Source organism: Nelumbo nucifera, chromosome 7, assembly GCF_055504915.1.
Source record: "Nelumbo nucifera cultivar China Antique chromosome 7, China Antique-T2T, whole genome shotgun sequence".
NCBI lineage: Eukaryota > Viridiplantae > Streptophyta > Magnoliopsida > Proteales > Nelumbonaceae > Nelumbo > Nelumbo nucifera.
This window is the reverse complement of record NC_142655.1, coordinates 5,869,142-5,885,534: the sequence shown is the minus strand read 5'-3', so window position 1 is coordinate 5,885,534 and position 16,393 is coordinate 5,869,142. Positions and strand designations below refer to the sequence as shown.

General features: G+C 37.7%; 3 protein-coding genes and 1 pseudogene across 4 annotated transcripts; 2 read left to right on the top strand and 2 right to left on the bottom strand.

The window, feature by feature from the left end:
• Positions 1-1,262: 1,262 nt before the first annotated feature.
• Positions 1,263-2,525, bottom strand: LOC104597403 (NDR1/HIN1-like protein 1 pseudogene; annotated as a pseudogene).
• A 2,448-nt stretch (positions 2,526-4,973) lies between these two features.
• On the top strand, positions 4,974-6,499 carry LOC104597404 (remorin 4.1-like). Of its 2 annotated transcripts, none has more exons than XM_010258904.3 (2): positions 4,974-5,827; positions 5,954-6,092. In XM_010258904.3, exons 1-2 carry the CDS (start codon positions 5,243-5,245, stop codon positions 5,972-5,974), a joined length of 606 nt encoding a protein of 201 aa, XP_010257206.1. In that variant the 5' UTR covers positions 4,974-5,242; the 3' UTR covers positions 5,975-6,092. The 2 variants fall into 2 exon arrangements, with proteins under 2 accessions (XP_010257206.1, XP_010257205.1); XM_010258903.3 differs by having other exon boundaries at positions 5,018-5,827; positions 5,978-6,499.
• Positions 6,500-9,080: 2,581 nt separating this feature from the next.
• Positions 9,081-13,625, top strand: LOC104597406 (translocation protein SEC62-like). Its single transcript, XM_010258906.3, has 5 exons — positions 9,081-9,331; positions 10,885-11,199; positions 12,146-12,347; positions 12,661-12,889; positions 13,151-13,625. Exons 1-5 carry the CDS (start codon positions 9,239-9,241, stop codon positions 13,404-13,406), a joined length of 1,095 nt encoding a protein of 364 aa, XP_010257208.1. The 5' UTR covers positions 9,081-9,238; the 3' UTR covers positions 13,407-13,625.
• Positions 13,529-16,161, bottom strand: LOC104597405 (pentatricopeptide repeat-containing protein At2g33680-like). Its single transcript, XM_010258905.3, has one exon. The coding sequence runs from the start codon at positions 15,892-15,894 to the stop codon at positions 13,594-13,596; it is 2,301 nt and encodes a 766-aa protein (XP_010257207.1). The 5' UTR covers positions 15,895-16,161; the 3' UTR covers positions 13,529-13,593.
• Positions 16,162-16,393: the final 232 nt, after the last annotated feature.

Sequence of the window (16,393 nt, the reverse complement as noted above, 5' to 3'; positions counted from 1 at the left end):
TTCAACTAAATTAATAGTCTCATCTCTGATAAATAATTAAGAATAGTTTAATCTCCAATAATTATTGAAAATTTATAGCGAAAATACATAATTATTGAAAATATATTGATAATTAAAAAATACATTAATTACAATAATTACAAAAATATAAGTACTAAAAATATATTAACATAGTCAATAAATAGATAATCTCACATAATAATTTAATATCTAATAAAAATTAATCAATAAGTTATAACAAAAATATAATAAATACAATAAGTATAATAAATTAAATTTAAAATTTTCAATAATAGTAGTTTAATCTCCAATAATTATTAAAAGTTTTCTGTTAAATAGCAAAACAAAATAATCTTATACATAATCACTGAAAATACATCTATCACAAAAAACAATAAATAATTACTAAAATATAATAAATATTAATTTTAGTATATATAATTATATAATAAATACAGATTAAGAGCTTAAAATTATTAAAAATAAATATTATTTTTTGAAATTTATTTTCTCGAATTATTACTTGATATAATTGAAATTAGTTATTTATAATATTATGTAAAAATATTAAATTATTATTAATTTCAATATTATGTTATAAATATTTTTCTACTTTGAATTTTTTTTTAAAAATTTATTACATAATTTCGTTATTTTAACTATTTAAAATCTAGTTATGATAAATATTTAGTTATTTAAATATGGGTAAATTACAAAGAGTCCCTTGTACTATGGGGTTAGTGATAAAGTCCCCCCTGTACTTTAACCGTTAGACAAAGATCCCCTTGGCCGTTAAATCAGATGACGAAAAGCATTAAATTACCAAAATATCCCACTAAACTTTTTCAATTTTCTTTTTCTTTCTTATCCATTTTCTTTTAAAATCTATTTAACCTATTGTTTTGCTTATTTTTGAGTTTCACTTCAGATACCTTGATGTTGTCTCTGATTAAGTCTTCTAATTCATCATTCTTCCCATTTTCCTCTTTATTCCGTCATAAAAGGCGCCAAGAGAGAAACGGAGATATAAGGATACAAACGGCGATGGCTCCTCGTTCAGGGAGTAAATTCCCTGACCTACCCTTCATCAGACATCAACCCCACAGGTTGGGTTGCCCATTTGGACGAAGAGGGAAGAAGAAGAAAAAACAAAAAGGAGAGAGAAATATCGATAGAGATTGCGTGTACCGGTGGCACAACCATCCCCGGTGAACGGTGTAACAAGGAGAGTTTAGAGCAGAGGAGGCATGACGAGCCAAAGAAAGAAAGAGGGGAATCTAATAATGATAAAAAGGTTTGGTGGGTATTCGAATTTTAACAAAATAATAAATTATTCATTTAAAAGTCAAAACGGCTGTTAAATATTCCTTTCCACTGCTCCATCACTTTAATCTGCAACCACGATGCAGACGATGTGAGCTCCCACAGGGTTGCACTAGCTGATACTTAAAGGTGGTTCCGACGTGAATACCGGTGTTCCGGCTGCCAAACGTTAAATACACCGGACAATTGACGTAGATATGGTAGTGGCCTGAGATCCAAGTACCCACCTTCCATCTGACCCGTCCATCGACCTTGATTTTGATCAAGACCGTCCCGATGTTCTGATCTTGAGACAGCGAGGCCGCCAGATAAGGTGCAATCGGCACGTTTGATCCGTAGACGAACGGCGACCCGATGTTGATGTCTTTGTGACCCTCGTACTAGTAGGGAGATTGATCTGCTGGTTGCTGTACTCCACGAACACATCGAGCCTGTCGTAATATATGCTGATCTTGTCGTTGGGGTTCCTCGACGAGAGGGTTATCTGCATTAGTTGAGCAAGTTCGAACCGGTGACGTTGAACTGGAAAACCGTCACGTCTTGGAGCGTGAACTTAGGCTTGGTTGGCCGAAGGATCGCCTATACGAGGAAGACGACGAACAAGATTAATAGGATGAAGAAGAGAATTCCGGCACATATTCGCCGGATGAGCTTCTTCCTCTTATGGCCGTGTTTGCCATAGTCCCCCTTCTCCGACATCGCTTCTCGCTGAATTCCGGCCCACTTCGCTTCCTAAAAGCACCGTCTCTGTTTCAAAAGACAACTTTGTCTCTCGAGCCTTGTTTGAGAGCAATACGATTGTTTCGCAACAACCCGGAACGAATGAGATACACCTATCTCGAGGTTGGACCATTTTATTCTGTTTCTTTGCTTTGGTTACTTAAGCTCATATTTATTGGTTTATATCTATGAGCTCCCTATAAGATACAACACGGATTGGATATTGAATGAGAGATGCAGCAACCATCTCTTTGCAGCGGAGGTGGCTATACACAAAGGATTGCTGGATAGTGATGTATGGACACTCAATCCATGGGTAGTCCGGACTCATAACACTTGAATGGAGAAGACAATGAACAGTATAAAAAGGGTAATAAACAATTGAATGAAAACATTTTTTGAAGTTAACTGACAGAACATTAACGGAAGGGGGTCTTTGTCTAACACTTAAAGTTCAGGGGGTCTTTGTTGCAAAAAATGTACAAGGGGGTCTTTGTAATTTACCCTTTAAATATTTAAATAATTTATAAAATATTTAAAATTTTTTCTTATTTGAAGCTATTACATATAATTAAATATTTAAGAAGCATTTCAATTGATAGTCCAGAAAAACATAATTTAAATTGTTAGCACATAATTTTGTGATATATTTTGTAAAAATATAAAATTATTTTTTGTATTTTTAATAAATATCTTAAAGTTATTATATAATTTTGTTAGAATATTTAAATACTTTTTAATTTTTTTAATCTAAACTTTCTTTAGATAGATATATATAAAAAGTAGAGGAGATGATAAATAGGAATTAGAGATGATTTAGGAGAGAAACTCTCTACTAAATTACACATAACTTTGGAGATAAATAGGAATTAGAGATAATTTTGAAGAAAATAAGGGATAATGGGGGAGGTAGTTTAGGAGAAATTTTAGGAGAAGAGATTATTTAGGTTATTGGGAAAGATTGAGAAAATTTCTTGACTGCTATATATATATATATATATATACATATATAAAGAGAGAGAGAGAGAGAGATGCATGTAATGTCACGTACAGGTACGAGTTGGGTATCAATTTGAAGATTTTACACTACATCGACCTGGGATTTTAAGCCAGCCGGATCCATTGCAACTTTAATAAAACCCTAATCTGCCCAAGTTGCATCCCTATGTCTTAACCTGATCCAAACCTAACTAGAATTAAAAAGTCTAAACCCTAACCCAACTCTCGATCCAATTAATCCCTATCCTCTTATAACATGAAATTGGCTTTCCTGTACAGCGCTTTACCTCAACAGGACTCTTAAATCAAAGGCTTAAAAATTGACTAGCAGAATTAAACTCAGTGATAATTTCTCTTGATATGTAGTAGACTAGTAGTGTGTGGAAACAATATTTAAGATGAGTTGTTACGCATTGAATGGTGCAAGGACTGTCATTGTCTTTCATTCAGATTTTTGTTGACACAGTCTGTAACATAAGCATTCATTCCTTCAACTCTTGAGATCTGCCACCATTAATGGATGGCTGAGAAATGTAGTTCATTCTTTTTTTAGCTCAGAACCACAATTTAATAATTTAATTTAGGGCCCAGTATTTTTTATTCTTATTTAAATCAAACAGACTATGACAATAGATCATTCCAATTTCGATTCAAGAAATCTTGATTCCGACTATGAACAAAGTTTTACTGAATTGAGTAGGGATAATCATAAAAAACGGAATCGAACCGAAGAAACTGAACTGAAAAAAAAAAAAAAAAAACTCATTAACCAGGTTCTTAGAATGGTTCAACTTCAAACCGTGAAAACTAAAACCCAAAAGGTCTACCAGATCATCGGTTCACCAGTTCGATACTTACCAAAAAAGAAAAGTCACCAGTTGGACCGTCCACTCTAGGCCGAGCCTAACAAGGCTGAGTTGAGGTATAGCATAAGTGAAGAGTCTACTTGGATAAAAAGGCGGTCTCCTTGGCATTTCCCGTTTATTATCAAGTATAAAAATCTAAACCAATAAACAACAGACACGTGTATCGAACTTTGTAGTAAGGATGGACAAGTGGCACCAACCACAAACATCAGTTCACTTCCAAACAAAAATGGAAGTGTAGTGATGGTAATTAAGATTAGATAATCATATTCTCTGATGTTTCCCAGAAGCTAATACATGATACATACATCCATTAATCAAAGCAACTGCTCTGGATAACATGGATCACACGTATGACGTGGACTTGCCAGCCAAACGCGTCCTCCCAGATGTTCTCAGCTTACATGCATTACCTCATAAATTGATAATTGATGTTGGACTCACCACTCTGCCAAGATCCACTACGTGTCATCCACATATCCGTGTATTCAGCAATTCACATACGCGTATCATAGTGGTGGATTGGGCCTAGCCCACTACGTTATACTGGTGGGATTCCTCATTCCTCCCCCGATCTCTTGTGGCCGACAGTCCATAAAAAAAAAATCTAAAAACAGTTTTTTATTTAATGATTATTTGCAATTTATTTGACCAATTTAATTAGGGTTATCGATCAGGTCACGTCATCTCATCATCTACTCATCTTTGTTCTTTCTATATAAAAGACAAAGGTTTTGATTGGATGGGGGAGGTGGTAACCCATACAGATTATAATTATTCCCTGCACGGGCCAACCCCTTGCAAGAGTCGGTGGAAGAATGATGTGGACAGCTTGGCCCATGGCCCATTTCGGAGTACTAATTAGGGGAGGGGACCCATTTTAAGAACCTAACGTGTAACCAGTTGACAATAGCCGCGCGGCATCTCACCATGAGATAGGTCTCATTTGGATTTGGGTACCTACCTCTGACTCTGAGCCTCCATGAAGCTTCAGAAATTTTCATGGAAAGACAGCCTCTAGTAGGAAGTCTGCCACGTACGTGATGTAGGAACTAGGAAATAGAGTGAAGCTTTCTTCTGAGCTGCCACATGTAGGATTTACAGTCGTGAATAGCCCTGGACGGTCGATCTAGTCTCTGTTCAACGTGTGACGAGAGCTCATGTGTGGCCAAAATTCCTGAGATGCTTCAGTGGAAGAATGTGAGAGTAATCCTTTTGTCCATAAAAAGTAGACTTGATTATGCTTCGTCCTACTTTCCTCCTTGTTAATTTTTTTTTCGAGCAACAGTTGCACGCTTCTACTACTAGCTAGCCACGATCTTTGAGTTCTTCACATGTCGAGTGATCAGAGTCAGAGAGATACGAGCAATGGAAGAGAAGATCAAGGTGACCATCAGGTTAGGGACATCCACGCTCTAACGCCTCCGAGTAGCGGGAATCGAGTTCGGCAGAGAGAGTCCTGGGATACGAGTAGCGAAGGAGCTTCCAGCGAGAATTTTACAACCATGAGTCGTGAATTCAATGCTCTCGTGCTCGCGGGCTCTGTAATCGGCGGGAACGGTGCCAACGAAAACGACGGTGGTATCACCGTAAATAACCTTGCGAGGATTGGGGAGGAAGAGCAATTGCCGGAGGAGACGAACCCATTGGCCATTGTCCCAGATAACAACCCACGGCCGGACCCCGTCCCTTCTCCGAGACGCGCCACCGCCGGTGGTGGTGGGTCTTCGACGAGTCTCATAACCGAGGAAGTGACCATGCAGAGGGTAAGGCGGGAGGAGACTGAATCGAAGATATCGGCGTGGCAGACGGCCAAGATTGCGAAGATCAATAACAGGCTCAAGAGGGAGGACGCCATCATTAATGGGTGGGAGGGAGAGCAGGTCCAGAAGGCAACATCTTGGATGAAGAAAGTTGAGGTACGTACGTAAGAATTAAATTAAACCCTGGCCTTTTTCTTCTCCTTCGATCTTGATCGTTCATCTTATAATAGTAATTCTTCTCTGTAAATCCTGGATGGTTTAATTGAATATTGATCTCATCAGGATGCTGTTCAAATGTTGTAACAGAGAAAGCTTGAAGCGAAAAGAGCGAAAGCACTGGAGAAAATGCAGAACGAGGTGGCGAAGGCACATAGAAAAGCAGAGGAGAGGAGAGCATCGGCGGAGGCCAAGAGGGGAACTAAAGTGGCTAGGGTTTTAGAGCTGGCCAACTTGATGAGGGCTGTTGGTAGAGTTCCTACTAAACGATCCTTCTTCAAGGCTTAATAGATACCAACAGTGTTTACAATAAGCAGCTAGCTAGCTTGCTAGCCCAGTAGACAGTACAGTAGTGGCGCCCTTCATCTTTTGAATATTGAAGGGTGCCCTGGTTATTGAGAGGTTTAATTTATATTTATTAAAGACTTTATCCCATCAAATAGAACACAAATTAAGAACTGTAAATGCTTGCTTAGGGTTTAAGTTGATTTTTCGGGTGTGGTTTGTTAATGTTACATTGTTGGTTATGTGGGTGATGATCGAAAAAGATTTTCTTTCTTTCATCTGTCATGTACAGTTAAATTATATAGTCAGTATACCAGTTTGCTTGCTTATGGCGGTGCATCTTTGGTTTGATATAAGGGAAATAGAAGGCTGAAGAAAAGTTGTTAATATTTTGTTTGTCTCTGCGTTAATTGCAAATGAAGTAAAAGATTAGTATGAAGCAAAGTAATTAAACTCTAAAATAAAAACCAACCAGAATGTAAATTCTTTTCATTAATTTCTACTTTCATGCATTTGTACCAGTACAAATGAAATTTGCATTGCAAATAAATGGAGCGTTAATTCGAAATTTGTAAATTGTAATATTTATTTGTACATCTACAATTCTACTCGTAAGAATTGTGATACTTGGCCAGTCTTGATATATACAGTGTAATTCTGTATCATGTAGGCACTCCTAAATACGGATTGGATTTAGTCCTTACAACACCGAGCTAACACCATACTTGTGTATTGGAAATATCTTCATAATTCTATACTTTTATTGATGGGGAGATATTCCTAATGCAGAGATAGGATCTCTAACTCTTTATAGCAGAGATCATCCCGCTGTTTTGATATATACAATCTCATATGTGTTGGTTTTTAGGCTTACCAATGTAATATAGGTGGGGTGGTCTCATTTCGTGGGGAACGGATTAAAATATTGATATACCCTATACACTCTGGTTATTGATGCTTAATTGCTTATGGATATGACTGATACTTTTGATTTTGATTTTTTACTTTTTTTTTTAGTTTTATTGGTCTTAAAGGGTCTCACATATTATTTTAAAGTTAAAACAAAAAAAAACTCTTATTTTGATGTATTCAAGTATTTCTAGATACACCAATATAGATATTTAATATGCCCTGATATGTTATAATTTGCTACAAACCAATGGATATATAAATGTAATTGCTAAGAATTGGACGCAAATGATTATCCAAATGAAAAGAGGAAGGTTTTTAGATTTTTCTACCACTAAGGTGATGTTTGGTAGTGTATAAATATCGTGGACGAGATCGTTTTGGTCCTGTTTATGGTAAGATATCGTGTTTTGCTATGTGTGGATGGTCCCGTCCACAAAATAGCGTGGATATAGATGGGTAACACCCCAATTTATCATCCATAGTATTTTTCTCGTGGATGGTCCCCACTATGGTGTGAAGATTTCAGTGTAATACACCTGTGTTACATTGGCCCAATTACTCACATTTTATTTAATTTTTTAATATTTTATTAATAAAATAATAATTTTTAATATTAATTCTAGCACAAGTTAGATGGTTCTCCTTCTCAACTCTTTTTTCATTATTTAAATATTATTTTTTAATATTTTTATCAATAAAATCATATTTAAAATATTAATTTTTTATTTTTAATATTTAAAATAATATTTTTTAATTATTTAAAAAATGCAATTGTTGTCATGCATTTTTTTCAATTTATTTACCATATAAAATGCAAAAGTTAAACATTTATGATCAACTGTGTAGATCTCTCATAAAATGTATATGAGATACATGGAATCAAAAAGTGTGGTGTGAGACAGTCCACAGTCCACACCACTAGGCCTGTTCATGGGCCGGGTGGCCCGACGGGCCGGCCTGGCCTGGCCCGACCCCCGGACGGGCTTGAATATGCTTATAGGCCCGCGGACTTAAAGTCGGGCCAAAAAGCCCAGCCCGCAATAAATTCGAGCTGGGCTCGAGTTTTGTCAAAATAGCCCGACCTGACCTAATATTAAACTTAAAATTAGTTATGTGATTATGTCCATTTGAATAAATTTTTTGATTTAAGAATGTAAAATTGTGTTTTAAAATATAAAAGAAAGGGAAAAATACCATCTTGTAGGCCCATTGTTCATTTAAATAGAAAAAAAATACTATTTGAATTTTTAATTCTAATTTGAATAGGGAAAATTGTTTTTTTTTTCAATTAGGTCGGGCTTCGGGCTCAGGCTCGGGTTTCGGGCTTTTTACTAGGGCGGGGCTCGGGCCCAAGTTATAGGCCCGTTGGTCGGGCCAGGCTCGGGCTTGGGCCTAGTATATTTTCATTAGTGACAAGTGAAAGCCCGACCCGATCCGACCCATGAACAGGTCTACACGCCACCGTGGGTGTGGACTGTCCACAGCTTAGAACAGCTGTGAACTATTCGACTATGGCATGGTAGTCCACACCAAGCAACCTCTCATCTACACTATATAACACCCCCTCATGCCTCAACTATCTTAGTATAATTTGTTAAAATCATAAATACTTCACATTTTAACTTTTTATGCCATCTTTATCAACTTTTTTAAACTAATACTATAATATAAAACAACTAGAAAAAGTAAAAAAATTAATTAGTCATTCAAATCAGCAGTTTCCAATTTCCTGGTTTAAGTCATATTTAAAAATTTACGAAATTTCGGCTGAAATAAAAACATCCTGAATTTTTCATGTTGCCGCATCCGAAACAGAAATTTCGCGAATCACCGAAACTTGACATCATGGACAAAAAACAAAAACAAAACGATACAAAGGAGTCAAGGACCGTTAATCGGTTGAAAATACGGAGTGGTACATCAATACATTTGTGTGTAGAGAGCCGTTGGCGAAGGGTTTTGAGGCCCGGGAGACACCCGTCAGTCCATTTTAGGTTTTAATAAGACTCTGAACTGTGAAGGGCCTGAAGGCCGAAGCCCGAAGGGAAAAGAGAAAAAAAGAAAAAGACGGAGAAAATAAGAAAACGAAAAAGGAAAAAGAAAGAAAAGGAGCCATTAAAACGTCGGAGGAAGGAAAGAGGGAGGAGAGAAGAAATGACGAAAGCCGGGACTGAGAAAAAAAGAGCCCGACGATTCACAGCAGTTGCAAACGGCACCAGAGATGGAAGCGGCGATGCTCCAACTAGGGTTTGTCTTTTCTGTTTCTTGTTGTTTATCTATCTCCTTCTCTCTTTTGCCTTTCTTTTTTTTTTTTTTAATTTGGTTTTCTGCGATTTCGAATGTTGAAGTTGAATCGATCTTTTCCAAGGACTGTGATTTCGAATGGGTCGAGCACTGTTTCTGAACACTCGGTTTTAGGACGTACTAATTTTTGTTGATTATGAACTGGATGGGGAATTGAATTTGGATACTTTTTCATTTAACTAGGGGTTTTCTTCGTTCTATTTAGCTTGAGCTTTGCCTTAGAAATGCTATTTTTTTCTAGTCTTTCTTGAATTCTACTTGCTTATATGGGCTTTTGACATCCTATGGTTAAGAGGATTCGTCAATTTTACCTGAGAAATGGGGTTGTGTCTCTTTGACACTCCATAATTAGATACCGTTTAGACCTTACATGCCCAACGTCAGAATAAAAAAAAAAAGTGATTTTGGATTCCTGAGATATCACTTGGCGCTGGTGCCCCCTCATCTTTGTACACTGAAGTTCCTTAGGCAATAGAAGGATGATCTCAGCCGGAGTGCCAATGGTGGGAAAGGATATCCAGCTCAAGTACACAAATAGTTGGTTTTATTGGAAGGGCAACTTATCTGAGGAGGCATTCAACATTTTTTTTTTTCCTGAGAGCTTTTTATTTTATCAGCTCAATCGATACTGTTAATAATATTCATGATTCATATAGTGAAGCTATGAAAGAATAATAGTAAAATGGCTACACATTTTTTCTCAACCAGTAATAAAGATCAAGGCTTTAATGATGAATATGCGAAAACCTCTCCTATAAAGTGCATAATAACTAGGGATCTATTACAACTGTATTAATACCAAAGCAAAGAAAAAATACAGCCTACAGAAAAATGCGGACAAGCCCGTATACATGATATCTTAGTTGATTTGCTACCCCTGTGATTCTGGTACTGCCAGTCTTCCTGTTCCTTCTCTGGAAAGAGAATCTTCTAGGGTATTAGCTGACTGTTGGATCTACTTGAATGAACTGTTCAATAGGACAGCTAAGACTTTAGCCTCTAAAATAGAAAGCCTGAATGACCAAGGACATTTCTCAATTCTCAGCCACTGTCATCCACCTTATCACTACTTCATAGTCCCACTCAATCAATAGCCGACTCAAACATGAAGAATATGGCAATGTTAAGCCTTTTGTGAGGAGCAAATGGTTCAGATATAAGACACATTCCTTATCCCAATCAACTCTAGAGTGTCTGGGGTTGTCTAACAACTGACCAAAGCACATTTTTCCTTAACCTCTTGTACTAACATAATTTCATACAAATCCTCTCCTTGATATTGGCTTGGATGTTTTGACCATTTCCAATTGAGGAGTTAAATTTATACAGAACATTTCATACAATTCTCTCTCTCTCTCTCTCTCTCTCTCCCCCCCTCCCTCTAATGGATAAAATTGTGCTTTGGCTGACTGAACTGAGAATAATTCTTTGAATGCAGTATTTCGGTTGCTTTGTTAATACAATTTCCTAATTTGTTCATAATATTCCTGTTGCAGAAGCAAGGTGCCAAGAAGGATGCGTTTCAATTGTTTGCTGATAAGGTGAGGGACCATAAGGATTTGGAATCTAGATGGGCTGTTTTACAGGAGACACGGGTTGAATATTTCAGAGGAAAGGATTTTGTTAGCTTTCTGAGAAATCATCCAGAGCTCAAGGAAGTACTGGAATCTGATAAGAATTTAGAAGCAGAAGATATTGCTAATATTTTGTTAAGGAAGAACCTTTTAGTCCGATGTGATCGTGTGGTCAAAACTGTTCGGCCTGGGAAGAAGAAGTTATCTACTTGGCCTGCACATTTAGAGATCTATTCTGTAAGTTGCGTTTTTCACATCTACAACACCCATAAGAAGAAGTGCAATCTGTTGCAATTTGAAGGGGCTAGAAGGGCTAGGGGCAGACCAAAAAAGGACATATTAACAGAACAGAATGGTGAAACAGGATTAATGTAGCCAACCTCATATAGTAGGGGATAGGGCTTAGATTATGATGATGAATGCATTTTTCGCCTTTCTTTCTGCCACTTTTTTTTTTATCTTCTTTGAAGGAAAATTTGAGCATTGATGGTGCTTTTTCTAAGTTATTCTTACTTCAAGGAGCATTTCTTGTCACTGGATGTTCTTTCTGCTTATATTGTTTTTGGTGCAGCATATGAATTAGTTGGATATTTAGTTATTCAATGTTCTGCTTCTCCAAAGCACTGATTTTAAATGTTTTTCATGACTTGATGAAGCCTTTATTTATGTATTAAATGGTGTATGTCAACATAAGATCATTCTCTTCCCCTGTTGGTATTTTTAATGTTGGGATGTTTATCTGGTGCTATGGAAATAGGTTAAATATGATGTGTTTTCTAAATATTTGTCCAAATATTGCTTTTGATGAATTGTCATGTTTCAAAAATTTATCTAATATGTTTATGGTTCTTCTATACTACAAGTGCATCTCATATAATTTACTTTCTCATGGTGTATTTTGTAAATTGATAGATTTGAAAGAGGATTTTGGTAATGTGAACGTAACAACCCTTTGTATTAATATATGGAATCTAGCCTTTCGTAAACTGGATATGCTTTTCTGTTTTTCCTTTCCATTACAGAAGTTCTGAGTCTCCAATAGCAGAGAACAACAGATTCCAGGTGTCTTTGAATAGTTAATGACATTATAATGAGCTTGTAGCAGGTCAATAGCGTGTCCCATCATTCCTATGTGCATCAAATTCTGTTTCATAACTTGTCTTCATCACCTTTTGTTGTGCAGGATCAAGTGTTCTCCGAAAATGATGCCTTTTTTGCATGGACATTTGCAAAACGAAGGCCACTTTGGCAGACAATTCTCTCATTCCTTTGGCCTGTGTTGACACTGGCAATTTGCTTGTTCCCTGTGTTTCCCCATCAATGCAAATTGCTAATACTCTACTCCTGTGCTGGGGTCCTTTTTCTTATACTCTCCCTGCTTTTTTGTAAGTTTTAATCTTTTTAGTTTAGAATTTGTGCCAATTTTATTTGCAAGTCTATATCTTATCTCTTTCTTTTTGTGAAAAAAAAATTGTTAAAGAGTAAAGAGTGTCAAAGAAAACATAGCATCGGCACATTTTGTTCCAGAAATAATCTCCCTTTCACATAATATTTGGTATATGTAATTAGCTGCTAAGTGAAAAAGAGTAGATACTTCTCATTCCTGTATTTCAGTTATAGTGTCAATCTTTGTCATCAGTTGTGAAAAAAAAGCTTTCACTTGCATGTATTTGATGGTTGTTTTCTTTTAACTTGCAGTGAGATGTGTTGTATTTGGTGCTATATGGATCATTCTTGGGAAGCGTGTATGGCTTTTCCCCAATATACTTGCAGAGGAAGCAACATTGAAAGAACTATTCCAGTTTTGGCCCAATAAAGATGAAGAAGAACAGCCTAAGTGGACGGCAAGGCTTTTCTATGCAATAGTAGCTGTGCTGGTCATATTACTACTCAGGCACCACGCACCTGATGAGGCTGCTAGAGCCAGGTTAGTTGTAATATCTGATCTTTCATTTTGTTTGGCAAAATCACTTGTGCATGCATGGTGCAACACTTAGCTTGCTGCTGTGGTTTGAGTCATATTATACAAACATGTAGTGGAATTTATCTGGTGGCTACACAAAATGTTTTGAGGGCTAATTAGTCTCCAAAAAAAAAACAACATACATGAATATAGTGGTTTATAAAGTCAACAATTTCATTTTTTCCCCAAATGTTTAGTCTCAAGAAGAAATATTACTTTGTGCAGATATCAGAAGCGGGTTTCAAACATAATTGATGATGTTCTGGAGTGGTCACCAAGACTAGCTTTGTCAGGAATGATGGAGAAGCAACAGACTGTGGTTAATGTAACAGAGGCCAACAGTCATCCCAGTGAAGGGAGCACGGCAAGTAAAGAGGAGGCAGCTCCACCTGATGGCATGCAAGAAGAAACCAGCTCATACCAACCTGATGTTGAAGTTGATGAAAATGAGGGTGTTGATGATCATCATCATGATAATTAATAGCTTCTTTTTTTCCCTTTTTGTTTCTTCCCAATCTATTTCTAGAGCGTATAAAACTGTGTAATAGGGCCATGAGCATTTGGAGTTAAAAAAAATTGTGTTTCTTTTCCCTAACAAAGCAGTTGATCTCAATCCTTGTCCTTTATTTTCATTCATGGATAATAAATTTGGGGTCCCTTCCAAATGGCTATTCTAGATTCCAGGGCAGTTTAAGGTCAATTGTGGGATCACATTTTTCTGCCATCTGTGCCCTTAATTTATGCAAACTTGCATAGATTTCTCTACTTGCTGGATGGTCTTTCCCACTTGCCACAAACCGATGTACTCTATTCTCAATCTCAATCCAGCTGCAGCCTACTTCTTTGCTTACCTTCCTGTCATTCATCATTGTTCTCACTTTTGCTGCCTCATTCAACATTCCCCCTGCGGTATACAAGTTAGAAACAAGTATATAGGAGGCTGCTTCTTCAGGTGCCAGATCTAGTAAAAATTTTGAAGCAACCTTTCCAATACTGAAGTCCCTTTGTAGCTTACACACATTCACCAAAGTTCTCCAAAGCAGAGGTGACGAGGCAAATGGGCTTCCCTTAATAAACTCCATTGCTTCGGATAAACGCCCACCCCGGCCCAAAAGATCAACCATGCAGGCGTAGTGCTCAATAACCGGCTTTATCCCAAAGCTTGGTACCATAGCATTGAATAAACGAAACCCATCTTCACATAGGCCTGAATAACAGCAAGCTTGAAGAACAGCCAGTAGAGTGAGCTCATCAGGCTGATATCCTCTCTTTTGCATTTCTTCAAAGAGAAACCATGCTTTTTTCCCTTGCCCATGAAGGGCAAATGCAGAAATTGCAGCATTCCAGGTGATGGAATCATGGGTGTCCATTCCATTGAACATCTGGTAAGCATCTTCTATGCTACCACATTTGGCATACATGGTAACTGCAGCGTTACCAACAGTAGTCTCAGATTCAAGTCCCGCTTTGATGGTGTATGCATGTAAGCTCTTCCCCTGAACTAGAGAAGCTTGATCAGCAGATAAATCAAGCAGCAATGAAAAAGTAACTGCGTCTGGTCTTATTCCAGCTGATCTTATTCGACTAAACAAAACCATGACATCTTCGTGGCCTCCATCCGTCTCTATGTATCCCGTCAGAATTGCATTAAATGAGGTGATGCTATGATTGGATAAACTATTAAAAACCAGAGCTGCAGACCTAATATCTTTGTGTTTGGCATACATGTCTACTAAAGCAGTCCCCACAAATGCATCTGATATATACCCAAGCTTTTCTACAAACCCATGAACTTGAAGCCCTAATCCCAAGCTTTTGTACTCTGAGCAACCATCGATAATAGTAGCCAAACAGTTAGAATCAACGAACATTCCCATGTCAAGCATCACCATGAACCCGAAAATGGCTTTCTCACCATAACCATTTTTAACATATCCAGATATAAGTGCCGTCCGAGAAACCAAATTCCTCTCATCCATTGTGCAGAGCATTCTCTCGGCATCTTCCATCAACCCATGCTTCCCATACATTGTAATTAGTGCATTTCCAACCGAAATTTCTCTTGTGAAACCATATTTAATGGCGAGTCCATGAAACTGCCTGCCTTCTGCTGCACCAATTTTCCCATGGCAAGCACTAATGACATTGGTAAATGTATAATCGTTTGGCTCCAAACCAGAAGCTTGCAACTGAGAAAAAGTCCTAATTGCTTTCTCCCCATCTCCTGCATTCCTGTATTCTAGGATCATCGAATTTAAACACCGAACATCAACATCATCCAGCTCCTTGAGCACTCTCTCTGCGTCGTCCAATGAGCCACTTCTCGAATACATGGAAACCAAAGAGGTACCCACGAAGACATTCTTCTCGAATCCGCTTTTAATGACCAAACCATGAATCTGTTCTCCTCGACTTCGATCTTGAGGGAACCCACATGCCCGCAAAACCACCGTGCAAGTATGTTCATTGATCTCCTCTCCGGACCGATGCATCTCCTGTGCAATCCGAAAGACAGACTCGAAATCATTGACACCAGAGTACCCATTCATTAGTGAAGTCCATGTGATTGTGTTTCTTATTATCATTTCTTCGAAGACCCCTTGTGCATCTTCCAACCGGCCAAACTTGGAATACATATTGATGAGGTTATTGCCCGGGAAGGCATCATTTTCAGGGCCCGATTTAACCAGAAGCGCGTGAGCTGCCAGTCCTAACAAGATGCCTCTAGATTCAATTGAGATTTGGAGGAGCCGAAGCCAGTGGTTGACCAAAACAGGTGGTTGAGTAGCTGAGATGCTCGACCTAAGACGTAACCGGGTTGTCCTGGGAGGTTGGTTTTGTGGGTGGAAGAGTTTACAGAAAGAGCTGAAGCGGCTGTCAGGCGGTTTCGTTCTCAACGGAGGGAAATGGTGATGAAACTTTGAATTTGGAAGACAAGGAGAAGGGGTTGAGGGAGAAAGGACGGACATGGAATTCTATCAAACGTTTGAAATTTTGGTTTTCTCAATGAGCCAGTTTTTTAACCATCGGCTCGCGAAAGGCTTAAAACAACCGACTGCAAAACCCGTTTGTGTTTGGCAACTCCCTGCCTTGGGTTCATTTAAGGAGGCAACAGTCAACAGAGACGCATGATCTTTGATTCCTGTATCATTGCAATGGTAGGGGATGGATTGGACGGACCAATAAAATACATTGAACTGGACCAGTTCAGACTTGATGATGGTCCAAATATTTATTAGATTGGATCGAACCTGGTGCATCTGTAATGAATTTATATTGGATTAGGTCAGATTGAACTAATATCCTTATCCATCGATAAAGATAAGAATGCAGGTGTCAATGGATCAAGTTTGGGTTAAAACCAATTTGAACAGATTAAATGTTTAGACATTGAAATGGATCAGTCCAAAATATTCTAAATATTCATTGAATTGGACCTGATCCATCTGTAATGGACTCATATTAGAC

What these genes read in the sequence shown, in the direction of transcription:
- LOC104597404 (XM_010258903.3), top strand. Translation starts at nt 5,243, where the DNA reads ATGTCGAGTGATCAGAGTCAGAGAGATACGAGCAATGGAAGAGAAGAT. An exon ending in CTTGGATGAAGAAAGTTGAG is followed by an intron (nt 5,828 to 5,977) that starts GTACGTACGTAA and finishes ATGTTGTAACAG; the next exon opens with AGAAAGCTTGAAGCGAAAAG.
- LOC104597406 (XM_010258906.3), top strand. Translation starts at nt 9,239, where the DNA reads ATGACGAAAGCCGGGACTGAGAAAAAAAGAGCCCGACGATTCACAGCA. An exon ending in CACATTTAGAGATCTATTCT is followed by an intron (nt 11,200 to 12,145) that starts GTAAGTTGCGTT and finishes TTTGTTGTGCAG; the next exon opens with GATCAAGTGTTCTCCGAAAA. An exon ending in GATGAGGCTGCTAGAGCCAG is followed by an intron (nt 12,890 to 13,150) that starts GTTAGTTGTAAT and finishes TACTTTGTGCAG; the next exon opens with ATATCAGAAGCGGGTTTCAA.
- LOC104597405 (XM_010258905.3), bottom strand. Translation starts at nt 15,894, where the DNA reads ATGTCCGTCCTTTCTCCCTCAACCCCTTCTCCTTGTCTTCCAAATTCA.